Genomic DNA, 24833 nt, shown 5'->3' on the forward strand with positions numbered 1-24833 from the left:
ATTCACTGAGTTGCTAAAACACAGCAGTGGAGACATGTAAATAAAGCATGTGCTAAAAGTAGTGGGATCTACCTCTTTAAAAGAGAAATTTGTTACTGCATAAATATAGAATGGTGTTAAATGTATAATGCACCTCCACCTAGCAGTAAAGAAGGGAACAAAAGGATATGACTGCTGTTACATATACAAGTGGATCAGACTTACTAAGTTATGTAAGAGTTTGAAATACAGAACTGCCAGTTCTCAATATACACTTTACATATGATCTCATTACCCTTCCATCTGTTCTGTAAAGCTTGCTCAAATGTTTCAGTAACCTGCTTAGATCCTTGATGAGGTTACCAAAATCAACTTTTTGAAGTTAAAATTGATGTGTTATATCTTCCTCTGCAGGCTTTGAAGCACCCTTACTTTCAAGTTGGCCAAATTTTAGGACCTCCCCCACAGTATCTGGAGAAGCAGACTCCTGTTAAACCAGTTCAGCCAACAGAGCCAAAGCCATCTTTACCTAAACTGGAAGCTAAGCCAGAACCTCTGTCTTCACCTGATTTACCTGACAAAACACAGCCACAGCCCTTGCCAAAGGTTAACCACCAGCCTCTCCAGCAAATTCAGTTGCCTCAGAATACAGCTAACCAGCAAGTACCAAAGCAGCAGCAGCCACAGTCACAACCACTTTTTCCAATGATCAATAAAGACTCATCGCCTGTAAGTTGTCTTCAATAACTAGATAGATGGTTTTATTAAAAGTTCTTAGGATGTTCAGCCAGGTGATCCCTTGAAAATTGTCATATGTTTTATTAGAGGAGATGCAGATAGATAACTAGGGAATAAGTGAGGATATAACTGTCTGCTTATTAAAATTTTATAGCAAGTCAGAAGAATAGATTGCTTGTAACAACAATGTTCATCATAATAGCCCTCAGTGACATGCTTATGCAGTAATGGAGTTGGAACAGCTGTTACTTATTGACCTTTGAGAAACAATCACAACAATACTGTCACAACAAAGAAGTGGAAAGGGAGAACTTCACTTGCCTTATGCAGGAAAATACCCAGAAAGATTCATCCAGCTCTTAACCTTGTAAGAATTTGGCAATTATGATTTTTAGGAAGATTAGTAGTAAACTTTGGTTTGTAACTTCCATTTTGCTTTGTACTTGTACTCACTAAACTGCAATACAAAGTATGTAAAAAATAACGGGTATTCAGAGAATACTGGAAAGCAAATGATAGAAGGAGAGTTTTGAAACTTAATGATTTCCTTGAAACAGAATGTTAAAGAAATATTTCTTTTATTTGCTGTATTTACTTTGGGGGCACAGCAGTGTTCTGCACCACTGTGCTCTATTTCTCAACAGCTCACCTACCACTGTTCAGAGCATGAGTTCAGCAAGATGCCAGAAACAGTGGTTGAGCACTGAACTGGGTTTGCAAACAGAATGTTAACCTCACTAGTTCAGGTAAACTGGAGTAATTCAAGGATGAAAGTCCAAAAGAACTACACTTTAAGTACATGCTGGCATTATTATGTTTTGTACTTAAAGTCATAATGAGACTATGACCAAAACAGGTACAACACACTGGCAAAAATTCCCTCAAATTCTGTAATTCGCTCAAAGTCTGTAGTCAGGAGTTATACTAGATACAAAATACAAAATTTTAGAATTGAATTAAAGTGCTTTTTTATTTTTATTTTAACTTTTATTATTTTAATTTATTTAAAATAGAAACAAGCAGCTAGTGGCCCTCTGAATGGTGTACTAGGTCCTAAAACCTGCAGAAGACGGTGGGGTCGGACTTTGGTAAAGGCTGTGGATAGCTGGGATGACTTGGATGACCCTGAATTTGGAATGTCATCTTCAAAGAAGCCTAGCATTGCACTGTTAAAAGAAAAGAAAAACAAGGAATTTCTTTTTAGGTAGGTCCTGCAATTATAAAATCACAATTTCTTTTAGTAAACAGTGTCCAGAAGTAGATTTATGGACTGATTAAGACAAGTCTATTAAAATTCAAGTCACCAGAATTCTGCAAGAATGCCAAGAATTGCATGAGCAGATCAGCTTTGGGCGTTATGTTGTTACAGTGCCAGTAACAACATATCCAAACAGAATCAAATTGTTTTCAGGCACTATATGGTTCAGGTGTTTGTTGTGTATTTAAGAAACTTGTTTTACTAAAATTTGACATACTAACATTACTTCCATTGTCAGTTGAATGGTACTGTGTTCTGCCATTTGGGCATATTTGCTTTTATTCCATAGTGTTGGATACATTTCTTTCTTCAAATCCCAGGTCAGGCTCTTGTGAGGTGTTAGGTCTGACTGTTACTTTGTGGAAACATACTCTACTGAGAAAAGTAGGATAAGCAAAGAGCACTGTGTTCTTCAGGCTAAGATCAGCTTGTGGTATTCTGAGCTGGAGTTGTTGGTCACATGGTTTGAAAATTTTGATTTTTCAGTGTGCCAGAACCAAAAGCTTCACACTGTGTCCAGCCAGGAGGGGAAAACAAGATTCTGATGAGAAATGATTCTGAGAGATCAAATACATCAGCTAAAGATTATTATATAAGCCAATCAAGATATCTGCCTGGTAAGGTTAAAAGTCAATACATATGGAAAATACAAGCTGTGCACAATCTACATACAATACATTTAAGCTTTAGATTTCTTACTGGATAATTTTGTCTTAACCAAACTAAATTTTCATGTTTTGGACTCAATGGCTTCCTTAGAAGATATCACAATTGATGCAGCAGTTCCTGGCTATGAAAACATGGCAGGACCTCAACACTGCTTGTACACTATAAAAGTGCACAGGCCCTCTTATGACCTGTAATATAAAAAATCCTCAGTAATATAAATCCAACATCTCTTGGATTACTAGGAATATATCCTGATTACTCTATGAGCAGGTGTATGTGAGGACTAAAGAAACTACATACATGTTTTTCATCAGGACTGTAGTGATAGGGCTAGGAGTAATGGATTCAAATGGAAAGAGGGGAAATTTAGAAAAGATATACAAAAGAAATTCTTTACTGTGAGGGTCATGAGGCACTGGACAGATTGTCCAGAGGACCTGTGGATGCGCCATCCCTGGCAGTGTTCAAGGCCAGGTTTGATGGAACATTGAGCAACCTGGTCTAGTGGAAGGAGTCCCTGCCCATGGCAGGGCATTTGGAACCGGATGATTTTTAAGGTCCCTTCCAACCCAAACCATTCTATGATTTTATACAGCGCATATTTACCAATTTTGCATTGTCAGGATGTTTGGGGTTTTCTGAACATACAAGTTCTGATAAACACAGTCCCCTTCCTTGTACAAAGTGTTTAGAAATATCCATCTACTGGCACTGGTAGGAATTCATACACTCACTTCCTTTCTCAAGGCAGTCATCCTTCTTTAGAAATAGATATCTTAGTCTAAATCTGAGTGATTTTGTCAGGAAAATAACATTATATTATTTAATTACTGGGAATGAGAATGGAAAGGAGAAAGCAAAGATAATGTTTCCTTTAGTTAGTATTGAATATATTCTATAATCAAATTATTTTCTTGGTGTCTCAGTCTTTTGTTACTGTGGTGGTTTGTACAATTACAGTAATCATACTATGACTTCTGTAATCCACATTTGAGAATTTAGGTGGCTCACAGAGGAATTCCCCATTGTCAGGCAAGTGGTTTTGATAGAACATATGATTAATTTGTCAGGAACTCATTAGGCAGTGATGACTTCAATTCTAGAATATTAAATAGGATGCTCAGAGAATTAACAGTTTAAGTCCAAAAGAAAAAGAAAAATATAAAGAGTGAGGAACTTCCGTATCTAAAGGTAACACAAATAAAAGACTCATTTGTATTTCTTATGTTTTATTAAACACAATTCTAATGTCTCCATGGTTTTCAATGAGAGAGGCATAGATGTAAAAAATAATTAATTTCAACATTTAAGGGAATAATAGGTCCAAGGAACATTGTTATTATTTATCTATATTGCTTTAGTTCTGCAACCAGTAGATCTGGGAGCTGCTTTCATGTGCTCTAATCCTACTAACTGTTGTAATGCTTGTAACATGCTGAAGTCACAAGAACCTTTGTCCTACTTTTTAACTTAACCCTTGAAGAAATAGTTTATTTTCAGCCTTTGGAACCCAAATTTTTGATATGTATTTTTAATTTGTGTGTTCCTTTTTTGACAAACAGAAGTATCAATTATGAGATTATGGTTTTATAGAAACCAAGTAGCTATACTGAAAAGTCTTGTAAAAGTTCTCTTGAAAGTATGAAGAGAATTGTTCTTAAATTAGTGTCACTGGTTTTCATGGTTCTGCTTAAAAATCTAATCAATGGACATGATTAATTTACATTAATGGTGTTTTGCATTATAAGACAAATGGTTCAGTGTTGGTTTTCTGTTCTAGAAATGTAATTTATTGGTTGAATTAAGTTTGAAATTTGGTATTAATAACATTTTCTGTCATTTGTTTTCTAAGGTGTAAACCCAAAGAATGTCTCTTTAGCAGCAGTCAATAAAGAAGGATCACATGGAGCCTGGAACAACCAATTGTTTGCTAAATCACTAGGAAATGCTGGGGGAGGAGTGACTTACAGCAGAAATACTACAGGTAAAAGTGTAATTGAAAATGGTCACATTATATCTCCTCAGACTTTAATTTAGTTAAGACCATCTGGTTTAACTTCTGCAGTTAAGCTTAGGTTCTAGACTCTTTTTTTTTCCTTTTGTTTTAGTGAAAGACTCTTAAAAAACCCAACTTTTTCATATATGGTATGATGTATTTTGCTTTCAGAACATTAAGAAGGTACAGACCAGCCCCTATTTATAAAGTTGTGTCAAGATAAATTTTGTACATAATCCACTGAGACCGTTATTTTACTGTATTTAAGCAAGTAGTTTGGCCTCATTACTGCCTGCTCCCTATGCCATGGAACACTATCAAACAGCAGTCTCACCCATGAAAACATAAGGGTGGGTGGTGTGCTCATGTAATAAAAGTGCTGCCTAATATTCTAGACATGTCTTTTGTCAATTTACTGGCCTTGTCCTAAATCCTTTGCTGCAAGAAAAGTCCCCTTATTTCCAGAAAGGAACTTCCAGTGAGACTATGTTTTGTGAAGAACACTATTATCAGCATTCTATAGAGTGAAGTCCAACACTAGTAAACACTTTATCTAAGATTTCACTGAGGAAAGCATCAGAATGTGGACTGAAATATGTCTTCTCACCCCAAGCCCTATAACTCAGGTACACTATCCCTGTTATGGGAGGTTACCTGGTTAACAACTCTGCAGCCATTGTCCCGCTAGCATGAGTCATCTCCAAATACTTCAGTGCCAATAAACCACCCATCTTCACATGCTTGTACAGCAAGAACTTCAGAAGGTTTGTTTACATGCAGATGCTGCACCCCTTTTTAATAGAACTTTGGTAGCCATTCTGCAGTGTCAACAAACCTCATTTTCCCCTCTGAAAGTCAGGGAAGCTGAAGTTTTTCATTTGAATTAATGTGCAAAATTTTAGAAAGTGGAGAAACAACAGCACCTACCAGAGTTTATTATGAAATAGAAGAGGTTTTTTGTATCATCTTGTATATCTTTTTTGTTTTCTGAAATAGAGTATCCATGTGCCTCAGAAGTAAATTATTTATAAATAACCTTGCAAGGGAATCAGGCACAGAAAAGCAAACAGCTGCTTCCAAAAATTTTCATCAATTGGCTAGCCATCTACCTATTGAACTGCCGTGAAGATAAAATTAGAATGAATGCTAATGGTAGAAATCCTGCATTTGTCTTTCTACCAAGAATTTAAAGAAATAAAGCACTAAAACTGATTCATTTTTGTTTGAAAATACTTGGTATTTCCATCAGTATGTTAAATTGTATGTGTTGTTTCATATATGGGGAGATAGCAACATTTAAGACACACATGAAACACATGGAACCAGAATAGATGGATCACAGGAATACAATACATGTAAACTGTATCTTTTCACTTTTCATATTGACAGCCGGAAAGTCAACGCTGCTGTGTTTAAATAACTATGTATAGTTTATTTAAGTGGGCTTTTTTTTTCATCAGCCCCAACAGTGCTCTAAGGCAAAATAAGATAAGAGCAAATAGTTACAAATGCTTTATTTATGAATGATTGTAAGTTTATGATCAGTCAACTCTGAAGATACCACCAAGTCCTTAAAATTGTAAATGGAATGTAATTGCATTGTTGGAAAATCACATTGTTAGTGCATATTTAGAACGGGCCTTGTAAAGTAACCTCTTGGAGTAACATTTTCTGCTCAAGAAAACAAGGATAAGACATTTTACTTACTAATGTGTCAGATATTCATTCTTGCTTGCTTTTTCCTTCCTCATTTCTTTTATATGACCTAAATTAGTTCTTCATACCCTTCTTCTGAAGTTCTGTCTTTCCATCTTTTTCTTCCTTTAATTTTCCTTGTCTACAGATGAGAACTTAATTATACCTATTGAAAAGCTATCATGCAAAGAAAGGTTGAATGAAAAATTAGAAGATCCAAAAGGTAAATTGTAGCAATTATAGCCTGGTTCTTTGTACATTTCCTATTTATGTTTTACAGTTTCTTGTAAAAAAAATTGCACTTATAACACAGGTTCCTGATGATCATATCCTGCCGTTTTTAATTGCAATCTGTTTTGTCAAACTTTGCTTTCCTCATTATGGCAATGTGGTGGTTTTGCATGGGAGGCATTTGTGGAAGTGATGTAAAGGCTTCTTCTGGATTCTTGGAACTTACTGTGCTTTAGAAGGCTGAGAATATTTGATTACCCTAATCATAACCCACAGCAGGTCACTGGATAACGGTGAGGAAATTATTCTAATGCAGAACATGCATTTTCCCTCAGGGATGGCTTGTCCCTGACAGCACTCAGGACTTGCACCTTTTCCTGCATTTGGGTTCTCTGCTCGTTCCACTGATCTTACAGTGCTGTGCTTGTGCAGGTTTTGGTGGAGTTACCTTTGAGTAAAAGGGAGGAAACTCAAGATTCCAGGCTGCCTAGTTTGTGCCTTACAGTTCCACTGCTCTGAAATTATCACAGAAGTCTGGGAGTGTTTGTGTGAAGAGGAACATTATGGGATTGCCCAAAGGCCAAAGATTTAGGAGACAGAAAAACTGGTAAAGCAGAAGCTGTATTTTACTGTAACTACCACTGAAGCTCTGATGAATATGCTCACACATGATAAAGGTCAAAATAAACTTAATACTACTGAACACAGAACCTTACCACTAGAGAAAAGCATTTCTCTCTGGACATTATGTCAGCACAGTCTTAACATTGTCACAAGTGATGACAGACATGGAGATGGTAAGGAATTTTCTTGGAGCAGGGAGTAAGTATTGTAACAGACTGCTTTTCCAGTGGACACTAATTTCAGAACTAATTTTGTGTGTACATGCACAATGCTTCCTAGCTTCCAAATGAGGATGGTAATGTCAGCCTTCCCAGGGTAGTGCTGGTTTAAAGAAAGACATGGACCAAAACTAGGCACAAACAGAATTATAACCAGGGTTAAAGAGAGAGGATCATTGTTGAAGTGAGGGGGAGAACGACCATCCTATAATGCATCGAACTCCAACTTTATTGATCGATCCGTCACCTTAAATAATAGTGTTAACGAACTTCATGCATATTCCAAAATACAGCTTTATGATAGGCTAACAGAGAAAACTCTAACCACTCCTTTTGTTTTACAATACCGTTGATTGTTTACATCAAACAAAATCAGTGTTCTCACTGTGACACGAACGGTTCCCAAAACTTCCATAACTGTTCCCAGGGTGCCATCTTTTCCCAGAGAGGATGTTACCTTTGTTATGGGAAGACTGCCTGAGAACTTTATTGTTTATACAAGGATGCCTGAGAGAGACTAATTGTTTATAGAAGTCAGGCTGGAAGCTGCTTTGAAACTGCTTCACAGCTACCTGTTACTTTTCTCTCAGCTGCATGGCTTCGTGGCCTTTTTCTTTAAGCCATGCTTGAACTAAACTCCCGACATTTCCCCCGTCTTTTTCTTTAAAAGAAAGGAGGTTAGTTTGCCACATTTTCTCTATCATTCTACTAACCATCTTTTGGATACAGCTACAGAAACAAGGTAATATAAGTAAAAGCAATAAGAGTACTCCTAATATCCCTATAGCATATGTTATAAGGTTTCTTAGCCAGGGTCCCAATCCGAAACTTTTAAGCCACCCATCAATACCTAATCCTTCTTCTTCCTTAAGCTTATTAAGTCCTAGCTGTAGCTCTTTTATCTTAGCATGAATAGATACAGAATGATCAGATAAATTCATGCAACACATTCCTTCAAACTCTTCACACCCATGGCCTTGAGCTAATAATAAGAAATCTATAGCAGCTCTATTTTGTAGAACAGCGTGATTAACACTTTGTACATCTGAAGTTAACATATCTAATATCTGTGAAGTTTTATTTAGTTCACCCTTAGCCCAGCACCCTATTTGTTTTGCTAGAGTCAATGCTTTGCTTGCAGCACCCCAGGGTAGGAAAGCTGAAACCATCACTTGTTTAAATTTACTCCAGAACCACGGATCTCCTATTTGACTACAGTCCAAATTGTGTAAGCTACGCTTTTGCCTGCTTACCTGATGACTTAATTGCATCAGCACAGATATATTAGGGTGAAATAGTGATAACTTGCCTAAATAACAAGGTCCACCCTGAGGTTGAGCAGGTATACCATTCCAGGCTCTATCTCCGCAAATTAGAAATATTCCTGTAGGTAACTTCTTAGGTGTCATGATGCTAGAGCCTTTACAATGGCTGTAGAGTTGTTTAGATACTATGTTTGGCTTTAGGACTGAATCCAAAGTTGCCCATGTTTGTTTATATGGATTCATCTTTTGAGGATTAGAATAATCAAAGCTAAACCATCCACTGTTGGAAGTGCTGGTCATGCTAGCATTTGCACTTCCAAAAAGCTCCAACTCCTCAGGTGGAGAATGCAAAGGAGTATTAAGTGATTGAATTAACAGACATTGTCGGTAGCCATCACTCTGACTGGCAGTATACCCTTTCTGTGCAGGCAATTTAATATTTACCATATTGTGCATACATAAAGCACAATTATTAATAAGACTGCAGAATTCTTGAGGAGACGATACTGGCAATGCTGAGACAAGGCGACGACTGATTAATCTGTCTAGCAAGTGTTATTCATACATTATCTCTAGGTTGATTAAACTGTATTACCCTTAATTCTTCAGCTACTACTACACCTAGCAATATAACAAAAGTAAACCTCATTTTTCTGTTTTTACTTTGACATTTTTTTTTCTTATCAGTTTTTAACCTTTAACCCTTTTCAAAATACACTGTACCTCCCACCGATAATAAGCCAAGATTTTCTGCTCATGTGATTCATAAAGATCTAAAGCTGAGGCAGTGTTTAGTCCTGATTCGTTCGGTAGAGCCCACTCCCAATTATGTTCCCAGTTATGTCTATGATTACAGGTATCACACCATAAACGAAAAAGTGACAACCGATCCACCCAAAAGGTCTCATCACAACCTCCACAACACAGTGCAACCCAAGCAGCACAATGTGGGCTGTGACATTCAAGGCAGTTCTCTTTTGCCAGTCCTTTTATATGGAAAGATGATAATTCAATAATGTCAATCAGTTCCCCGGTCGTCCGGCAACAGCGTTTTATCCCAAAGGGTTAAAACCACCCTCAGCTGAGCCACAATGTCTGGCCTTATCAGGCATTGCACGGTAGGTGGTAATTGGACTAAGAAAAGAAAGCTGTTAGCTGTTTTCATTTATGTGAACCTGGAGAGGAGGTGAATGGTAAGTCTGAAAACGATCCTTTTTGTCCTTGAGATTTTCACATCCACCTCTTCCCTGGGTTTCTCAAAAATGTTCAAAATCAGTTTTATAGTCTGTAATCCTTTAGTCATTTGGCTGAAATGGCATCAGCTGGGCGATTCTCAGTCCTTTGTTGATTTGGAGTGGTGAGAAAGTAGTATGCACTTGAAGCACTTAAAATACTTAACTTAGCAGACTTATTTTCAAATTAATAGAACTTAACTGGCTTCAAAATTCTATGGGCTAACTGTGCTACACTCTTTGCAACATAAGAATAGGCAATTCTAATAACTAAATAGTATTTTCAGCTAGCAAGGTTTCTTTGATGTTCACAACAACACTTTGAACACAAGTCATAAAACAAACACCTATTGTAAAAGCATAAATCTATCTAACATCACTTAAACTTAATAGCACTTATACTTAAAATACTTAAAATATTTAAACTTAATAGAACTTAACATTACTTAAACTTATCTTTACTTAAACTTAATAGAATTTTAAATCAACAGAACTTACATGTAAAATCTCTTAATTCTAACAAAACTATAACAAAATCTAACTGATTTTAGACATATTTGTGAATAATGTAAGATCAAACTTAACAGAATCTAACTTATCTTAAACCTAATATGATTTAACCTTAACAGACCTCGAACTTAACAGCAAATAAACTTAACAAACTTAACCTTAATAGTATTTAGCATTTAATTTAACTTAAACTACTTAATAACAGATAAAACTTACTATAGACATAAAATATAGCATTTACTATAACTTACTTACAGGCCTGATTCTAAAATATGAAGCTAAAATAACTTTGTTCACGTGTTTGCTATAGCATTTCTATATCAAAAAGCACACTCACAACATCTCACTCATACAATCAGTCTAACATATCTTAACATTTTTAAACTTTTCAAAATATAATTCTAGAGTCTGATGTTCCACTGACTGAGCCATCTGGGCTTCTGATGTTAAAGTCTCTGCCAATACAGGTGATTTCAAGACAGCATACCAATGTCGAGCCAAACCGGCCGAAATTTGACCCATGCATACAGTACGCTGATTCCTGTTTCAGTCTCTACCAGGAAGAACTAAAGTGCCTTTAACTTTCCTTGTTTACCATCACTTGTTTCTTAATTTCAACAGGGATCTTTTCCTTTTGTTGACAAAAGTTACATCCATTAGGCTGTTAGGTCTTAAACTGAAGCTTTTGCCGGCTGTGGGGGGAGGGAGAAATGCTCCCGCTGCAAAAAGCGCTCCAGTCCCGCGGTGCGTGTGTCGGAGCGGGCGAAACCCCCCCCCCTGCGCTGGGCTCTTTGTTTACTCGCCGGCAGGCTGACTCCGCTGCAGGCACCGCTGCACCCGTGGCTCCCCCCGCGGCGGCTTCGCTCTCCCCCCGCGGCGGCTTCGCTCTCCCCTTGCGGCGGCTTCGCTCTCTCCCGGGGCGGCGCGCCTCGGCTCCCGCGCGGCTGCTCCGCTCTTCCCGCCGCTGCCTCCGCTCCCGCCGCTATAGCGCAGCATTTTAGGCGGTCGCTCGCCGCGGCTGCTCGCCATGGCGGAGCGCCCGTGCCGAGTTCGGAGTAGCAAAGACTCGGAAGCGCCACGAGCTGCGGCCGCTGCTGTCTTGCACTCAGAGAGATAGTAAAATAGTGCATCAGACATCACTCGCCATGGCCTGCTTAGCTTCTTGGCAGTTTTACCACTCTCTAAAGCAGCCTCTGACAATAAATCACCGAATTCACGCAATTCCGTTAACTCGTAAACTGTGTGGGGATTCACAAAGACTCCCCGTTCCAGACCATAAGCCAAAAGACCTTGCAATTCTTTCTGTAAGTCTATACCCTTAATTTGCCTTTTTTGCAAAAATGTAATAAAAAGTTCATATGCGGCTTGTCTTTCCATACCTCTTTTTAAGTGCGCACTTTCACCTAGCAGCGTATTCCAAGACTTCTATGCCGCACGTATCAGCTGGCCCATCTAATTATGGTCGCCAGGGCACGGCGCGTATCGGCGGTTTTCTTTTTTCCTCCGCTTTAATTTCACGCTTATTGCCGCTCCCGCTGCTTCGGAGCCTGAACCATTCCTCACTTATCCTTTGGTGTTTGCAATCCCCGTGATGGCCGCGATCGTCGTCGTGTCCGCTATCACGTCCGGGTGTCACCAATTTGTTGAAGTGAGGGGGAGAACGACCATCCTATAATGCATCGAACTCCAACTTTATTGATCGATCCGTCACCTTAAATAATAGTGTTAACGAACTTCATGCATATTCCAAAATACAGCTTTATGATAGGCTAACAGAGAAAACTCTAACCACTCCTTTTGTTTTACAATACCGTTGATTGTTTACATCAAACAAAATCAGTGTTCTCACTGTGACACGAACGGTTCCCAAAACTTCCATAACTGTTCCCAGGGTGCCATCTTTTCCCAGAGAGGATGTTACCTTTGTTATGGGAAGACTGCCTGAGAACTTTATTGTTTATACAAGGATGCCTGAGAGAGACTAATTGTTTATAGAAGTCAGGCTGGAAGCTGCTTTGAAACTGCTTCACAGCTACCTGTTACTTTTCTCTCAGCTGCATGGCTTCGTGGCCTTTTTCTTTAAGCCGTGCTTGAACTAAACTCCCGACAGATCATTTGCTCTGACTTGTATAGCAGGCCTTTAACTGTGGGAACTGTCAAAGTCAACTTGAAGCGGTGCACCACTTTCCACAAGAGATGTTGGATTCCATTATTTTCAATAGATTTAGGCCAAACATGTTGACTACAAGACTAATACTGCGCACTAGTTAAATCAGCTTCTGGTAAAGCAAGTAGATGTAAACAAAAGGTAAAATCCTACATTTCTTTGCAACTCAGTGAAAACCTTTCTATGTGGTCTTAAATTTAGTGGAAGAACTAAGGAAATGTTCATCCTGCTGTTTGTCTTTATTCCTGCTGAATTTCTGTGCACTAGGGAGTTTTTAAAGAACACGCATACTTGGCACTCTTGTAGTACTGCAAATATAATATGAAGTGAGTATAAAAAGTAGGCAGAGTTTTCTGAAAGCAGCTGAAAATTCTAAAATTCTGCAATGTCAACAGGAAATCCTGGCTTTGTAAGTAGTGGTGCTTACAACCCATTGGGACTACACACCTCTTCCTTCCATAAAAAAGAAGTTGGATCAGCTGGACAACGGATACAGCTAGCACCTCTTGGTGCACCTGTATCGGGTAAGAAATATTCTTTTACTGCTCATATCCAAGACAAAGAGAAATGTTAATTTTCCCTGCTTTCTAAGGGATTTATTAGCTCTTGGTTTTCCTCAAGTTTTGTAAATAAAATTGTAGGGCATAAATTCTTAATACAAGTGAACTGCATGTAGGTGCCTAGAGCCTGTCCTGATAGAGAAACTACTGCTACTAATATTTTTTACATAAAAGAGAAAATAATTACAAAAGGTGCAAAAAAGATTTGGACCATTTGTTAAACTACTGTTCATTAGTGTTGATGGGCTAAGCAGAATTGTAAAAACATGTAACTCCACAACTCTGTAGTAAAGGGTCATGTTTTTAACATTCATTTGTTAAAAACAGTGTGAAATCTCTTCTGAATGTAACTGTTACCTTGGATCCTCTGCAGCGTTGGTGGCATTCTGAGCACCTTCATTGTCATGTTTCTGATGCAGAGAAGATGAACAGCAGTGCTCAGGATGCAGGAGGAAGTTTGTGAGTGAAGATTGGAGCTGTTGTCCACACCCAGCAGCCCACTTCTCTGGTTACTTCAGAGGAAATAGCAAGGCCCTAAACCAATGGTGAATTGTTTAACCAAAGGGTCCATGGCAGACCAATCTCACACAGTTTTGCTTAATAATGTTGTCTTTTTGCTGACATGGTCCTTTGAGTTACCTCCTCTCCTTAAGAACTTGCAAGTGGCTTCAGAGAACTGGAGCAGGAGGGAAGGAAGGAGATGGCACACACACACACATACATATCTACATAGATATATATAAAATATGCTTAGATGTATGCATATTCTGTGTCTGACTTGATCAGAAACCCACCCAGAAAGGCTGGAGCTGCACTTCATTATCTTTATTGATTCACTGCTGAAACGAAACTGCGAGTGTTGATTTGTCACAATGCATGGATCAGGAGGTTCACAGGAGGACAAAATCTGCAATTCTCTCTAGACTGCTGTGAATAGTGAAAAAAAAAATCACTTGTGATGTGCCACAGGAGATAAAATTTATTGTTATCTGTATTTAGAAATGGAGTATGTGTAGTAGAAGTCAGAAAGGCTGGCAGATGGAGGTCAATTAAGATACTCTTCTGTGTCCTGGAGAAGAACAAGAATCCTATCACTCAAACCACTCATATTTAGCTTAAAGTCTTCAGAGTTATATGGGAATAGAGATAAGGACAAAGCAAATGGCAGGTTTAATCTCCTCGATGTCAGTATTTGAACATTAACATTTTTGGTGACCCCTTGCTTTATATTATCCAAAATGTACTAAGTTATGCTCTCAATTGTTTTCTGCTCTTTTAATTTTTCTGTTATTTTATTATGCCGTAATTTAAATAATTTAATGTAATATACAAGATCCATTTTTCTAAGGAAAATACCAGGAAAAGTGGCCTTTATTGCCAAGATAGTATAGACTGGAATCATACTTGCTGATGAAAGATAGGGAATGCCAGCCTACAATAAAAAGAAAGAGTTTTCAGAGGTGGAGACCTGACCCCAGATTTAAGGTCCTTGATGTTCCTGCTTTTTAAATGTCTTGATCCTCACCTGTTCCTTAACAGGTTCAATCCACTGGTGTTAAAATGCTACCAAAACCAGGTGGTTTTCTCTAAAAAACATAATGATCCCTAGGCACCAAAACCCCCATCAATTTAAATGTTAAATTTCATTTTAAAGAGTATCAGTACACGGTAAGATTAAAATACAAAAGTAGGAATGGAAGGGGCAGAAACTACCTTAGGAATGCTAAGGAAACAATGCTAAGGCATAGCAGGAGTCTGAATAAAAGGTGTCCCGGCTGGGTGATTTTAAAGACTTAGGAAAATGGTTGAATTGGTCATGAACATGAAGAAATGTCAGTTCCTTGCAGCAGAGCAATTACTTTAATCACATGAAACTCAAGGAAGTAGCCACTACCTGAAATGTCAGAAGGGGAAATGTGAATAGGAAGGTCAGGAATACAGCACTGTGCTACTGCTAGTGTCTGAAATCAGGTGGGTGTAATTATTAAGAGAGAAAAAAGGCCTTCAAACTTGGAATAAATTCTATTAAACCAATGGAGAAATGGGAAATGGGGCAAAGAAGACTTGCCACCAAGTACACCAGGAGTTCTGAGCTAAGCAAGAGGGGAATAAAAGCCATAAAATCTCAAAAGGAACAAGAGGGTCTCTGAGAGGTGTTCTGCAGGCCAAGCTGTTTCAATCTTACTCAGTTTATCAATATTATAATGACATGCTTTTTTAAATATTTGAGATAGAAGAAAGAACACTTTCATACTGTAGCAGTTTTGTAATAGGAGATACAGAGTTGCAGGCATTTGCATCAGTTTTTCCACTGAATTTCATTCTCAGTGCTTTCTTGGAGGATTGCTGCAAAACCACTATTCAGTAGGTGAGAATAATACACACAAACTATTGGAAAAATAATCTTTTCTGAAAAGAAGCACAGACAGCATGGTCTTAGGCACATGGTGTGATTCTTGGGGTTGTCCTGTGTGGGGCCAGGAGCTGGACTCTATAATCCTAGTGAGTCCCTTCCAATCTGGATGTTTTATGACATATAGGAGACCAAAGCATCCTGTTACATCAGCATCCTTGAGGACCATAAGTGCTCTGTAAGCACTCATTCTTTTCTCTGTAGAGGAGTAAAATAGTCGTAATTAATTCTGAGTTCTTATTCCTTTTTAGTCATAATTAATTCTGAGTTCTTATTCCTTTCAGATTATTCCTGGAAAAACAAAGCTGCTCGTCCTCCATTACCAGGTCCTGCTTTCAATGCAGCAGCAAAAAACATGAGTATCTTCACTCGCCCCCCAACAATTCAGCGAGTACACGGGAGAACAGACTGGGTGGCCAAATATGGAGGAAACAGATAGAAAATACCATCCTGTGTGGATATTACATGCTCTGTGAGAACCTGAAAAGCCTATTTGCTCCAGCTTTTCCTAAGACTATGCGACAGTAAAGAAGAAAAAAAGACCTTGTGTTCTATTATTTGTATAGCACATATAACACCATGTAAAATACTGGCTGTAAAGTAGGATGCAATGAAGTATTGTACAACACATATTGCCAAAACTGAGATGTAGATTTCACCCAATGTTTTCTATAGATAGATCTCCTGTTCTCATACTCTTTGCAATAGCTTGGGTTAGGGTTGTTCATCCAGTGCAACATCTGTTGCTGGGATGTGCTTGAAGCACACAGAAGAAGAGCTGAAGCAGAGCAGCACCAGGCTTCCAGGTGTTAGGCTGGCTCCTTAGCAGGAAGAGTGAAAGCACAGATCTGGCTTTGTGAAGAGCATCAGTATCCTGCAAGGATTTCAGAACTCACTTGTAACAAAGAGTTACTCAGGGTCTGTAAGGTACAAATATTCATGTAGCAATGAGAACTGAAACCCTTGTAAAAGGACATAGGCAATCCAGTGATAGATATTACACAAGGAAGGTCTAGAAATCTGGCTGATAGAGGGCTGTTGAATGATACAGGAATATTAGGAAATAGCTAAACAAGTACTGAATACCGCTTACCAAGCTGTGAAGTGAAGCCTAACAATCAGATTCTACTGTTTTAATTAACTTGTTGGCAATTTTGGTCAAAGATCTGTAGAGATTTATCACTGTTCTGTCAAGGGCATTTCACAGTGACCTTTAAAGAGCCTAAATAACTGCAGTCAGTCATATTAAAGGTGAATTAGCCAAAATGCCTAAACTATCACTAAACTCATGTTCCTACATTCTTTATTGGGTGACCAGACTAAACTACAGAGTTTGAATAGGCTACATGAGGAAGACTATTGGTCTGTTCTTCAAGGACATTGGTTTCTGTTTTAGATCTTAAAGGCCAATCTAGGTACCTGAAAACACACACAAAACTTTAATAATTCAGTATGTTAGTGTTTATATGCACATTCAGTACTTTCCCCAGCTTTTATGCTAACTTTTATAATAATATTGCCCAAAGGACTTTGCAATGTACAGTGAATTTTTTATTAGGATGTTGAGCTGGGCTACTTCTGTTAACAATTGCATTTAGAATAAATGCTTTAGAGTTTATAGTAACATTAAACTTGCCCTTTTAAAGTAAAAAGTGAGTATGCTCTTTAAAGATGTAAAGTTGTTAATGATGACTTCAAGCATTTTAAAAAAATTAATTTATTTGTATGACTTTTATAAATGAATATTAAAATTTAAACTCCTTTTGTTGACCCAGTGTGTCATAATATATGGGTTACATTAACTTTCTGGAAAGCAATTTAATCTAAAACAGTTGTACTAAAAAGTCAAATATTTTGTTAGAAAAATTGCACCTAAAGAAAATGCCCCTTTTTTGATGCTGTCAGAGCTCTGTGAGGATAGGGCTGTCTGGTTAGTAATGCACTAGCGAGTTTAATTCAATTGCCACTGGTCCAGGACTAAGTATTTGCCATTCCCTTAGTACTAAGAGATGTCCCTATGCTACTTAAATGCATCTTAATGTAACTGTAGAACATATCTGTAACTTGCTATGGCATTGAAGAACACCCTCAGACAGTTTGCAACAGCCATAAAAGCTGTGATTTTATAATTAAAAAACAAAATTAATCACTCTCATACAAGATGCCAGTGACAGTTAAAATCACAGCCTGGTCAAGAATTAACTAATAATGTGCCGATAACTCATGTGTCTGTGAGTCTGTCACCTTAGAGCAGAAAAATAAACAGCTACTGTTTATGGCGCTAAATATGGTTAGAAGAAACATGCTGTCCTTGTCACATGGTAATGAACCTTGAAAGGGCTTTGACATTACCTGATCAGTCTTTACTTGTCCATAAGCAAAGCATGACAAGTTTTGAATAATTCTTGTTGCAAGCAGCGAGAAAAGGCTAACAGGCTTTGTACAGTCATTTAATTCTGATCCATTGGTACACATTGGACGGCTAGTGCATAAATGCTTAAAAAAAATTATTATATGCTAATAAAATTTCAAAGGGGTAAAAAGTATGTAAGGCTACACTTTTTCTCTTGTCCCTTTGCCTGTATTAATGCTGTTTATCCTGAGCATGAGCATTCTACCACAAGTTCTAAAGGACTTCTACCAGCAGTTCTCAATTCAACCTATTGCTTTCCAAAGCTCAGGAAACAGCAGCAAGGGTTCACACTTTGATCTAAAGTATAAAAGCTTACCAACACACATACTGTCCAGTTTTCTGCTTTTTATTGTCTTTATTCTGGTAAAGACAACTGCAATTCAAATTCACAAGTTACCTGGCTTGAGACCAGCATTATACAATTACAAAATTGCTGGGTCATGGCTGTTCTCAGTTTATTGCAGGAGATGCATTTATGTTTGCACCCTACTCCTACAGAAGAAAACTGCTTCAATAGAAATATGAAGAGGCAAAAAAAAACTCCCATAAAGCAGTTTAAGGAGAAGTGTCTCTTAAATGCTAATGTCTGGCTTATTAACTTTTTCAAATTAGAACAAAGATTAGAACACTGCCTACCAGTGCTGGGTCCTGGGCTGGAATTAGGCACTTAAAAGGGTGACATGGTAACAAACCATCTGCTGTCCTGCACACCCCTTATTTCCATGCAGGGAGGTAGGAGAAGAAAGTAAATACAGGTGAACACTTGAAGCTGAACTCTGCAGGGTGATGAATAAGGGCTCTGAGGAGATGCTCTGAGCACTGTTCCCCATCCAGACCTGTCTGTGCTCAAGCCAGCTCTGACCCAGGCTGTGTGGCCTGGGACCAGGCTGCCGAGACACTTGCTGGAGCTGCACCCATTCCTGGCCATGTCCCTGCAGATCTGGAACCCAGTCTGACTGACCTGACTCCTGGCTTGATCTCAGCCCTGCCTCATCCCTGTGACTTGCCTGGCAAGCCACCTCCCTGCTGGCAGAGCCTGGCCCAGCTCTGCGCCTCCTGCTCACACAGCACAAGGTCACTGCCCTGCCTGTTCTGCTGTGACAAGGGACGAGGGAAGGAAAACCACAGGATGTGACCCTCCTGCCAAGGTACTACCCTGATACTCAGAGAATTCTGAGCAACCCCAGAGTCTCATCAATCTAATGCACCAGCCCTCCTGCTTCCATCTCTCTCAGTACCAGGCACCAAACAAAAAGGCTGAAGAAATCGAAGCTCAGGATCTGTGCAAAAAGGGACATAAGTTCAATGTGACCAGAAAATACATTACCAACCACGTGTATCTTCCAGGATTTTTCTCTATGGGAGGTTTATATTTAGAATTATTTCAGGCATTAAGGGAATCAACTGAGGACAAAGACTGATGAAATAAGCCCTTCAGTCTTTAAATAAACTTTTATACAGTATTTTCTAAATCTAAAATAGATTATCCCCTCAGAAAACAAAACAAAACAAAAAACCCAACAAAAATAAAAACCAACCAAACAAAAAGCCCAAAACAAACAAAACCCAAAACTCAAACTAAAAAATGTACAAGTATTATATTATAAGAATATAATACTTGTCTGTACATGTAGTCTGTATGCTTTTGTGCTCTCCACCTCCCTCCCTGTTCAGATTTTTATATTTACAAGTTACTAGATGCAGGGATAGATTATTTATACAATTCAAGCTCACAAATATAACCTGACACCCTGCAGGAAAGGCACCAAACTGTATCAATCCAGATGAACAATTAGAGACAAAATAAGCTCTGTAGAACACGAAAGTTTGCAATAATAATTTCTTAGTTTATTTAAAATAATGTTTTAATAAAGCTGTGCCTACAATTCAGCATTTCCTAATAAAGCATATTTTTGATTTATGGGTAGTAATCTGTAAAAGTGAAGTGAATGACATGGAGCTGAGCTTACAAGTGATTGCAAGGCATGGTTATGCATTTATTGCATTACAGCAGAGCCCTGACCACAGCTGGTTCTGTGATTGTGTTTTGTGGGACCAGGTTCTAACACACAGTGCTGGGAGAACAAACTCCCTGACAGACAAACACTGTGAATGGACAAACTGGCATGGAAAGGGAGATGGAACATCATAAGCACATTTATTCTATTAATTACTAGAGACAAATCAGAAACTCCTCTCCCCCGCTTTTAGAGGTACACATGATTTTAGAAGGACAAGTCATTTGGGGAATTCAGTCTCAATCCTGCAACTGTCTGCATGCAAGGGCCAGGAGGTCTTTGCTGACACTAAGCTGCAGGACCAGAAGCTAAACTAATGCTACACTCATATTTTCTTGCTTGCTTTCAGTGCAGAAAATGTTAAGACAAATACCATGACAAGGGCTCTCCGTGTCAGTCCCTTAAAAACACAACGCATGTGCATTAGGATATGAAAAATACAATGCACAGGTAGCAGTGCCTTTTCCACTATTGTGCAGCATATTTAGGCAGTTGCATTTTGGGCTTCTCAGTCATGTGTCTTCAAGTCACTTGATGCATATTTATGGCTTAAGAGGTTTTTCCATCATCTGCAATCCAAGCCGTCCAACCATCAGTAAACTGTGGAACAGAATAGTTATAAAAAAAGGGTGGTGGAGGCAAAAAATCCCATAAAGAACAAGAAGGAAGAAAACATTGACATCATTTCATTTACCTAAACACCACCACAAGATTTCATTTTTCACAGAACTCACCATATTAAAACAATATAATCCACAAATAAGCTAAATAAAATGCTTATTTAATAACACAGACAAAAACAAAGTACAGGTGGTTACCTGGCACCGGCAATTATCCCGGGCATTGCCTTTTTGGAGTTGTAAAATCTCATTCCCATGACAGTAGACAAGGTGCCAGATGCCACTGTTGAAAAGAAGCCCAGTCAGAACCATTTGACACAGAAATGCCAGTACAGCATTGCCACACTCGGACACTGAGCAGACCACACATACAGACAGGAGTGCCTCCCTCTGGGAGTAAACTATTTGATTCTCTTCAGCATCAAAGCTGTCATTAGAAGCTTCTCAGCAGCTTTGGTAAGCATGCTCCACTGCTCAGCACAAGCAAGGAGATCTCACCAGGGCGGAGACCACGGTCTGATCACCCACAAACTAATCCTCTGAACAGGTCACTACCTCTCCCTCAACCTTTACTTGCAAAAGAATGATTATTCCCTCAAACACAGGCAGGCTCAAAACTGCCAGAAAGCTGGGATGGTGACAGTATTCACTAAGTGGGAGGTAAATATTATTTACACTTCTCATTTCTCTGTGACATTCTGAACTGGAAAGTGGCAGTAAATACTACAACTGGATAGAAAACAACCCCACTTGAAAATATTATTAGAAAACAGAAAGCAATCCAAAAGATCAAACTGAAAGAGCAATTAACATCTTAGACATTACTGCAAATTGTTTTATCTCTAAATGTAGAAAAGGAATCCCATCAACATTTACAAGAAATGTACAGGGCCATTGTTTTTTTTGTTTTTTTTTTGAAGAAAGGCAGGTGAAAGTGTGGTATACATTTTTCCAAAGCCTCAAGTTTGTTTGCATCAGACAGGGTAAAAGGTATTCTAGAGACACTCTGTCAAGGTTATATTTCTCTATTTCTACCCCTGATGTACTGGGACCAATTTATAGCTCTGCAGGAGCCACAGCTGCACATTGCAAGGAGGGATGCAAGCATGGAGAGCTGTACTAGACTGTGACACAGCACTGCTTTCAAGAGGTCCACTTGAAAACACTCCATGCACCACATCAGGATATACAAAAGCTGCTCATCCCTCGCCATGACATGGCCTAAAAACCCGTACCAGAGATGCACAGCCACTCCCATAGTATGCCAGAGTAGAAGGACATTTCACAAATGAAATTGTGCTTTACAATGAGCTGCATTTTACATTTCATTCCTTACTGATGAGGTTGGTCCTCTAGTGGCCTTTCAGCACATTAGTCCTATTGGTTTAAAATAGTCTTAAATCACTGTAAAGCTAAAGTATCATAGCACTAGTAACACTATGGGGTAGTTACAGAACTAGCAGGATCCTCAAGAACTCATCTAGGATACCCTAGTCCCCAAAGGCACAATCACTTCCTGATAGTGGTTTAACCCCAGATATTACACTCCTGCAGCAAAGGAACTCCCTGAGGTCCACCTGAGTGCTTCATAATACTTTCCACAGTGATTTCATCCTTCTCCTTCCCCTGCAGAAGATTTAACTGCAAGCTTAACACCCACAACTTCTATTAAACTCTACTGAAAGCAAGCAAAATAGATCACTGCCTCTTTTCTTCAATATACTGTTTCTTCCAGAGTGTATGATTCATTAGAACATGTACTGCTCCTCCGAGATGCTTGTGCAAACCAGAGTCCCCTAAGGCCACATACCTCCTGTCACACTGCTGTCACTATTGCAAAAATAGTGCTTATTCCACCACCACAGGCTAAAAGCGCTGCTTCACAACCAAAAATTTTCCATGTATGTTTCCTGCACCTAATGTGTTGGTGTAACACTTTATCTAATCTGGCAGAGGAGACAGGTGCTTCTCACCAGCTCTGGATTCACACAGGACAAACAAAAATTGTGCTCTTACACAAATACCTCCTGGCTGTGGGCAGGGGGTCCCGCCACCACTTACAACATTTGTATAGGTACAACGGCACAGGGCAGCTGAAACATGCTAAGAGAAAAAAAGGTTACTGTTCCCACCGCTACCAGTAACACTCAGTACTCGGCTGCCGAGCAAACTTACCGAGGGAAAGCCACACATTCTTTGGATCTTTGGACTGCTGGTACGCGCCTAGCCCCGCTAAGCCGCCGAACAGCAGACCGGCAGCTAGAGACGGGACGCTGCCTTGAATAAAGAATAAAGCAGTCAGCGGAAGAACAGAGAGGCTGACACACAGAGCCAGCCTGCACGCCAAACGAAAGCACTTCGCGACTTCTCCGTTCTAGTAAATCCACAAAACCGATCTAACTACTACAGCATTAGGGCTCAGGTTGAGGGGTTTGGAGAGTTTTTTAACACACTTCGCAGACCTCCGCGAGCACCGTTTCGTTGCACTTATTTGGTGGCAGCAAGGACTGAGCGGCACTTGTGGTGTCACCGCCGGCAGCGGCCCCACAGCGGGGCGGGGCGGAAGGGAGCGGAGCGGGGGCTGCCTGCGGGCACGGCCGGGACAGGGACAGCCAGGGCCACCAGCACCCACCTGCCTTGGCGTAGCCCACGACACCGCCCGCCGCCACCAGCGCCGCGTAGCCGAAGCCCAGCCAGTCGTACTCCATCTGCGGGCAGCCGCGGAGACAGACGGCGTACGGCAGCGCAGCGCAGCGCCGACCTTGGGCCGCCCTCACGCCGCCCGCCCCGCCCCGCGCCGGGGCCGCCTCACGGAGGCCCCGCCCGCCGCCCATGACGGCGCCTCGGGGCCGGGAGGATTTGCTTGATTGACTGCCCACCAGTAACGCAGTTTTCCAATTTTTCCGAGTTAGAAGTGAAGCAGGAAACACCCACCTGTTATAAACGAGAGCTTGACAAGGCCAATATTCAAGCAGCAATCAATTTATTAATTAATATGGTAAAGTATGAGCAATACAGCGCTGGGTACAGTAGGGGAAGTTTTCCTTCCAACTGCACACCGATAGTTGAGGCTTACAGGTATTTATAGGGGTACTCATCAGCTTTCTCAGCAGTTTCTATTCCCAATTTTTACTCACCAGCAGTTTCTATTCCAAATTTTTACGTCACAATTTTAAACGCTATTGTGATTTAGTTTTTCTCAGGATGTATCCCAGAAAGGAGTATCCCCAGATGGTCCCCAGGTGGTCCTGAGAGAAGGAAGAAGCATCCCATCTGGTGAAGTCCAGCTCTCCGGATGTGGCTCCACCTTTTAATTGCAAGGAATATAAATCTCATACCAGTGATGTCCAGCTTCTCTTGGTCGAAACTATTAATCCTTGAGTTGATGTTCATCTTCCTTTCTCAAGCTGCTTTTCACTGTTTTGTTAAGGTGTGAGATAAGCATGTTTCCTTTATATATATTCCAAAGCTATAGTTTCAAGGATACAGGCAATATTCTAAAATTATACCTCAAAAGGTTATTATTGCAAAACTCTTTAAGGCTTAACTACAAGCAGAATGTTCTTGTCAAAAAGCAACATCCTTAAAGCTTTAATTCAAACGCTCCTAAATCAGCTTAACACTTATAAAGGTTAATTGCGAACAAACGATAGGTTCAAAGGCCTTCTTCCATGCTTTACTTTCCTCAGTTATTATTAGAATTCGTCTTTATAACTGCCCCATGGTCGGTTTCCACACATACCACAATCACAAATACACACATTGCCTGTATGTACCCGACACGAAACACAGCTTTGTATTTCACCCACCTCCCCTTCTCTTCCCAGGCTCGGCATCACTCTGCCCTGCCAGGGGGTGGGAAGTGCAGGTTGCAGTCGGTCCATGGCGTCTCTCCTGCACTGCTGCTCCCTCCTCACACTCCTGCCGTGCCCTGGCGTGGGGTCTGTGAAAAATGCATATTTTATAAATATTTTTAATATTTTTCGCAAATATTAAAATGAATACTATATGTGTTATGTTAGAAAGTTATGCTGTATTAATTTATTTAGTAGTGTGTTAAGTATAGTTTTAGGTTATAACATAATGTTAAAATAGAAACTATGCTATGTAAGATACTTTTTAAAGAAAGGACTCACAGCAAGATAGCAGCCACAGGACACCTAAATCTTTCAGAGAAAGAGAATTTGTTGCTCTCTTATCAGAAGTAACGAACTTCTTCTTGCCTTG

General features: G+C 39.6%; 2 protein-coding genes across 3 annotated transcripts in view; one reads left to right on the plus strand and one right to left on the minus strand.

Moving 5' to 3' along the window:
* The window catches only part of MAK (male germ cell associated kinase), a 35867-nt gene extending 18542 nt beyond the window's left edge, over window positions 1–17325 (plus strand). The window contains exons 9-15 of one of the 2 annotated variants that reach the window (XM_059488680.1): window positions 394–708; window positions 1731–1921; window positions 2462–2592; window positions 4497–4628; window positions 6484–6558; window positions 12978–13106; window positions 15840–17325. In XM_059488680.1, the coding sequence (XP_059344663.1) occupies window positions 394–708; window positions 1731–1921; window positions 2462–2592; window positions 4497–4628; window positions 6484–6558; window positions 12978–13106; window positions 15840–15994 (1128 nt within the window). In that variant the 3' untranslated portion in view covers window positions 15995–17325. The remainder of the gene's footprint in view (window positions 1–393; window positions 709–1730; window positions 1922–2461; window positions 2593–4496; window positions 4629–6483; window positions 6559–12977; window positions 13107–15839) is intronic. The other variant, XM_059488689.1, reaches the window with a different exon arrangement.
* Window positions 17326–19794: 2469 nt separating this feature from the next.
* LOC132073071 (transmembrane protein 14C-like) lies at window positions 19795–23388 on the minus strand. The gene is made up of 4 exons (XM_059471778.1): window positions 23239–23388; window positions 22782–22883; window positions 20805–20889; window positions 19795–20586 (listed from the first exon to the last, which is right to left on the minus strand). The coding sequence occupies exons 1-4, from the start codon at window positions 23312–23314 to the stop codon at window positions 20529–20531; spliced, it is 321 nt and encodes a 106-aa protein (XP_059327761.1). The 5' UTR covers window positions 23315–23388; the 3' UTR covers window positions 19795–20528.
* Window positions 23389–24833: the final 1445 nt, after the last annotated feature.

This window comes from Ammospiza nelsoni, chromosome 1 (genome assembly GCF_027579445.1).
Source record: "Ammospiza nelsoni isolate bAmmNel1 chromosome 1, bAmmNel1.pri, whole genome shotgun sequence".
Classification (NCBI taxonomy): domain Eukaryota; kingdom Metazoa; phylum Chordata; class Aves; order Passeriformes; family Passerellidae; genus Ammospiza; species Ammospiza nelsoni.

What these genes read in the sequence shown, in the direction of transcription:
- LOC132073071 (XM_059471778.1), bottom strand. Translation starts at nt 23,314, where the DNA reads ATGGAGTACGACTGGCTGGGCTTCGGCTACGCGGCGCTGGTGGCGGCG. An exon ending in CGTGGGCTACGCCAAGGCAG is followed by an intron (nt 22,884 to 23,238) that starts GTGGGTGCTGGT and finishes TCTTTATTCAAG; the next exon opens with GCAGCGTCCCGTCTCTAGCT. An exon ending in GAATGTGTGGCTTTCCCTCG is followed by an intron (nt 20,890 to 22,781) that starts GTAAGTTTGCTC and finishes TCTTTTCAACAG; the next exon opens with TGGCATCTGGCACCTTGTCT.